At 37.8% G+C, this 6,152-nt stretch overlaps 1 protein-coding gene across 1 annotated transcript; it reads right to left on the bottom strand.

Annotated features, from left to right (window-relative positions):
- Positions 1-201: 201 nt before the first annotated feature.
- LOC122909998 (keratin-associated protein 6-1-like) lies at positions 202-5,431 on the bottom strand. The gene is made up of 2 exons (XM_044254775.1): positions 5,418-5,431; positions 202-538 (listed from the first exon to the last, which is right to left on the bottom strand). The coding sequence occupies exons 1-2, from the start codon at positions 5,429-5,431 to the stop codon at positions 202-204; spliced, it is 351 nt and encodes a 116-aa protein (XP_044110710.1).
- Between the last annotated feature and the right edge of the window lie 721 nt (positions 5,432-6,152).

Raw genomic sequence — 6,152 nt, 5'->3', positions numbered from 1 at the left:
CTTTTGATGAGTTATAACGAGGAAAGGGAGGAAATATAGTTCAGACGAAGAAAGCACCAGAGTTCAAGTCTTCAGAAAAAGTCATGTCTAACAACAGTGGTACAGGATAATCAGCCCCCAACCATGAGGCTCAGAAAGTGTCAGAACTGGTGAATCCCATGTCCAGGTGTGGAAGGTGAGAGACTCCCACGGCGATGTCAGTTAGTAGCAGCCAAAGCCAGAGCCGCAGCCAGAGCCACATCCGTAGCCACAGAGGGAGCGGGAGCCATAGCCGTAGCCACAGCCAGAGCCACAGCCATAGCCACAGCCCAGTCTGCGGAAGCCACAGCCATAGCTGGAGCCATAGCCACAGCCCAGGCCTCCGTAGCCACAGCCTCCATAGCCACAGCCTCCGTAGCCACAGCCTCCGTAGCCACAGCCTCCGTAGCCACAGCCTCCATAGCCACAGCGTCCGTAGCCACAGCCTCCATAGTAGCTGCCACACATCGTGTTGGTTGTTGAGGTTGTTGTTGGGTAGATGAGGAGAGGAGAAGTGTTACTTCACTGTAGTATGGACATTTCTCTCTGCAGAGATCTTTTATATGCTCCCAGAGTGGGTGTCACCATAACACGTGTCATGTCATTGGCTAATTTCACAATTAATTGCATTAGTTTGTTGTTCCTCAACCACAAGATAAAGCTTCAGAGGTATTAAGGTGATTTACTTTGTTTGGACTTTTCATCCAGTTTAGGGCTTGAATGAGGGGAGACACTCATACACTCTACACAGTCCTGCCCCAAATTAGACCTTCATTTTAACTACATATAATCATCCTTATTTCAAAAAAGAATTCATTTGTGAGGGTCTTGGTCCCCACATAATAATATTATTGCATAGCATTTCACAAAGAATAACTTTTCTTTCTATTTGTGAGTTTTTCTTCTCTCTTGATCCAAATAATTAATTTCTTCAAGAAATTAATTCCTTTTTCTCTATTGAAAGCATAATGTATCTTTCATGCTCATGATGTTGATAATAATTTAACTCACTAAAATCAAGGGAAACAGGTCTGAACAAAGTATCTTCTACTTTCCTGTTTATACGAATGAGTTTTATTCTCACTTATGTCCAACTTCTACTGGACAAGCGAATACAAGTTATTCTGTGGAATCCAGTTTTTATATTTTTTTGTCCTAATTGTAAATGCAGTGATTAGTCAATATTCGAAGTAACTACCTAATGAGCTTAGCATCACATATTTTTGTTAACAATAAGAGAACTATTTTATTTCTCTAAACGTCAAATCAGTATGCTTTGTGACCCGACAAGCTAAGCTCTCTTGCATAACCCTTGAATTACGCCAATCAGTGATGATAGCTCACCCAACAGGATAGCCCAAGAAAAGCAGGAGTAGTTTTATGTTACAGTTTAAAAATAGACTTCTGGGGGCGCCTGGGTGGCTCAGTGGATTAAGCTGCTGCCTTCGGCTCAGGTCACCATCTCAGTGTCCTGGGATCGAGCCCCGCATCGGGCTCTCTGCTCAGCGGGGAGCCTGCTTCCCTCTCTGTCTCTGCCTGCCTCTCTGCCTACTTGTGATCTCTCTCTCTGTCAAATAAAATAAATAAAATCTTTAAAAAAAAATAGACTTCTGTGTCTTTAAGAAAATGCATGTGGGAAGACAGCATTATCTATACAGCCACACAGATTTCTGATATTTAATTACAGTTCTCAGGCACGATATCTTTTTATGTATTTCTTCAAGTAACCTTAGCAGGGTTTATAGAATGGAATTGATGCTGGTTTATATCACAGGGAAGATGGGTTAAGAAGTTAGACACCCTTTGCATTTTAATCTACTCTCTCTGGAGATGTTCAGAATAAGGACACAGGTTTTTCAAATAATGCAATTCATCTTACATGGTAACTATTTCAAATAAGTCAAAAGAAAATAGCATCTTAATGAAACAGAAGAGAATTTCATTTAATGGTTCCATCAACACATTCTCCTACTCAGTGGTCATATGTCTTTGAATGTGCTTTCCATGTGTGTTTCATGGTAGATGTGCTTTGTAAAGTACCACACTATTGCAAAAATTTAGTCACTACCTGTTGGATCGAGATATTAAAGGCAGAGGACATCCTCACCATGATTTGACATCATGTTCAAATTTCCCACACAGAAAAATCACAGTAGACTCAATTCTCACAGTTCAGAGCCTAGTAAACAATAAGTTTTTAGCCAACACTAGTTGAAATAGCATGATTTTTATTCTTCTTCAACAATATTTATTTTCTTAGATCATTGCCTAAATTTGGTAGACCTGAATTATATCAGGTAATTAAAAGAACTATAATTAATCTGGGATTTTCTGTATTTTATTGAAAAGAATATCTAATACATTGTATTTTGTGCAAACTATGTCTCTAATAACGTTTGTTAGAGTTTTTTTCTCCCTAGATTCTTAATTAGTCTGTTTCTTCTGAAGAATTAAGTTGTTCTCCTTGATCATAAAATGAGAGCTTCGCACAGCATGCCATTCTTTTTTTCCCTATCTTTTCTGGTAGGTGTGCTGTTCTAAATATACTCAATTCTCAAATATATTCCATAATAAAAAATTAAACAAGTTTTCTTTCATTCTTCACACTCTTCAGCATAATCGCCATTTCTGTATTCTGCTTCACAACAGAACTTCACAAGTGTATTTCCACAGCAGTATTCTAAGAATCCTTTATCTCTCTGTGCCTGTGTTTTGCTCTTTCATCTCCACTACTCTCCTGAGACCCCTCTGACAGAGATCATCAGGACCTCAGTCCCGCCAAATCTAGAGATCAAGTATTTTAGTCAGCCTCTCAGCAGCATTCAGATTCACTGGCTTCCCTCTCATTCCTGAAAATCTCTCCAACTTTCCCCTTCATCCTTCCATGCACAGTTGGTTGAATTCCAACCTCAGTGGCTTCTCCTTCTAAGTGTCCTTTCTCTTTTCTCCTCAGATTTTACCCTCAACTGTGAGAATGCCTCACCAGCTGTTTACCCCACCTATGGTCTCTAGTCTCCACCTGGACTCCTGTTAGATGAATCACTTTGGATACATTCTCTTCTCCAGTTTCAGTTTATATTCAATCTTATTATATATATGATATATATCTCATATATAATATTTCATATATTTCCAATCTTAATATATAAATGTGTATATATATGTATATCTTCATAGATTAATCATCATTAGAAATTTAACAAAACAAAATTAAGTTGATGATTCTTTATATTACTCAAACTTTTTCATTTTTTTCTTCTAGGTCTCAAAGCATGCCTGGCACAGATCAGATCATGACCCTCCCTGACTGTAATCCTTCAATGTCTGCCCACATTAGGATGGCTAGGGTAGTACCAGACATGCAATTAAATTTGAATTTCAGTATTTGTTTGCTGCATCTGGCAACCCGAAGCTTAGAAAACACAGCTGATATGACCCTGCATGTCACAGCCCTGACTACATCTATGAGCTCATCTGGTAACCCTGTTCCTCTACATTATAATATATAGATCACAGTGGCTTCTCAGCTCTTCAGATGGGCCTGCTTGTTTCCAACTGAAAGGCTCTGCCTTTGAGCTCCTGAAGTAATAGCGAGAATGGCTCATCCTTCTCTCTTTGTTCTCTCAGTGAGGCTTTCCCTGACCACTCAGTCCGAAGTAATCCTTCACCAATAACTCTCCAAGTTTTCCTTTGCTCATTGTGATTTATTAATTACACAGACCCATTGCAATTAGAAATTATCTAATTCACTCAATCTTTGCCTGTCTTGAATTTTCCTTCCCCTGCTTAATCTAGAACATAAGCTCCATCACAATAGTGTCCTTGTCTGTCCTATCCATTGCTCTGTCCCAGTGCTCATAAAAGTGCCTGGTATGGGGTGCCTGGTTAGCTCAGTTTGGTAGTCATCCAACTCTTGATTTCTGCTCAGGTCAGAGTCTCAGGTCAGGGTCATTGTATCAAGCCCCTCATGAGGCACCACACTAGGCGTGGAGCCTACTTGAGATGCTCACTCTTCTTCTCCCTCTACCCCTCCCCCCATATGTTTTCTCTATCTTTCTCTCTCAAATAAATAAAAAAATCTTAAAATAAAAAGGTAGTGCTTAGTATATAATTGGTTCTCAATAAAGTTTGATAAGTGAATTAGAAAATGATCAAATCAATGAAATGAAAGAGTATTTTTATATTTCCTTTAAACATCATATTTTTAATAACTTTAGACCTATAGAAAGTTCCAAAATAGTACAGAAAATTTTTATATACACTTAATGTTCCCTAATGTTAATATCTTTCATAATCATAGTATATTTATCAAGTCAAAGAAATTACCTTTATATGATATTCTTAACTATAGATTTTATTTCATCATTTTTTCCATTCATGTCTTTTTTCTGTTCCAAATTCCAATTCACACTGCATTTAGTTGTAAGACCTTTTTAGTCTCTGTCTTTCCTTGGCCTTCATGGCCTTAACAATTCGAAAAGGTTGTGTGTTTTGTAGAATATTCCCCAGTTTGAGTTTGAAGTTTTATCACATCTAGATTGAGGATTTACATTTTGAGCAAGAATACCAAAAGAGATGTGTCTTTTTCAGTGCAACATATCCAGTGGAACATGACGTCAATAAATCATTTGAGAGTTTCTGGAATCCGTTAAAACTCAAATTTCTAGTAAAGTAAGTCCCTCCTTTTCTATATATTTAGAGTTAATGGGGTCAAACTTCAAGGTTTCTGCCATGGTTGGGGGATCATTTATAAAATTATGGACACATGTAAATGTGAAGTATAAACCAAAGTTAATAACATTGTTCCCCAAAAAAAGATAAAACATGTAGTCATTCAGTGTTTACAAGTGAATCCTGGCACTATATCACCTGTCCCACATTCTTTCCATCTTTCTCTTTCCTTTGAAACTGCCCTTTTGTCCTCAAGGCAGCAAATATGCAGGTGCAAGAAGAATAGTATTAAATAAAACTAGAATTTTCAACAGGTAGAATTTGCATGAGTTACATGATGTTATGGTAGCAGTAACGCAGTCTAAATTTGGAATCTGGAATAAACAAGTCACCAAAGTAGAAGAATCTCTCATCAAAGGCACATGATTTCATTACAGGCCTCCTGACACATACCAAAGTTGTCTTGGATATATTAGTTATGAGAAATTCTTGAGATGGTTTTAATGCCAATTAGCTTGAAAGATGAATCCAGCAGTGCCTGTGGTTTGCCCCACATTCCACTCAGTTGGTTTATAAGGTCCTGTGTAGATTATAAACTTTAAACTTTAGAAACTGACTCTGTTCTTCTGAGCCTTCTTCTCACCCATGAGCTTCTATGGCAACTACTATGGTGGCCTGGGGTATGGCCGTGGAAGCCTGGGATGTGGCTATGGTAGCTATGGATATACCTCTTACTATCCATGCTGGCATGGAAGATTTTGGTCTTCTGGTTTCTTCTAAGAAATTCTAGATTTTTGATCTCTTTAGATCATTATCCTGTGAGACACCACGTATATCTACTCCATTATTTATAATAACAATATTATGGGCTGTTCAAACAATGACAACCAAATCTTAGCCTACAATACCACAACAGAACTTCCTTGATCAATTATCTGGAGTTTCCAACAATTGAAAACAAAAGCCTCAACATTGTTTTATTAGTACATGATTAAATATAAGCCACCTTAACCATTTCCATTTGGGAAAATGTCTAAATTAATTTTTTTTATTTAATATATTTGAATTTTTTGCTCAAAAATGAGTGTGCATATGTATAAGTGTTATGTGAAGCAGCTTTGATAGGGATAGAAGAGGCAACATTCTGGAGAAACGTTTCTTTATTTTGTATCTTTCACAATTCCATTAATGTACTGTAAATGGTTTTGCACAAAGAACTTTCAGTAGGCACTACTGAAGGATAAAATAATTTTTTTTTAATTTTTTATTTTATTATAAACATATATTTTTATCCCCAGGGGTACAGGTCTGTGAATCGCCAGGTTTACACACTTCACAGCACTCACCAAAGCACATACCCTCCCCAATGTCCATAACCCCAACTCCCTTCTCCCAACCCCCCTCCCCCCAGCAACCCTCAGTTTGTTTTGTGAGATTAAGAGTCACTTATTGTTTGTCTCCCT

Source organism: Neovison vison, chromosome 6 (assembly GCF_020171115.1).
Source record: "Neovison vison isolate M4711 chromosome 6, ASM_NN_V1, whole genome shotgun sequence".
In the NCBI taxonomy this organism is placed as follows: Eukaryota; Metazoa; Chordata; class Mammalia; order Carnivora; family Mustelidae; genus Neogale; species Neogale vison.
This window is presented reverse-complemented; position numbering and strand designations above follow the sequence as displayed.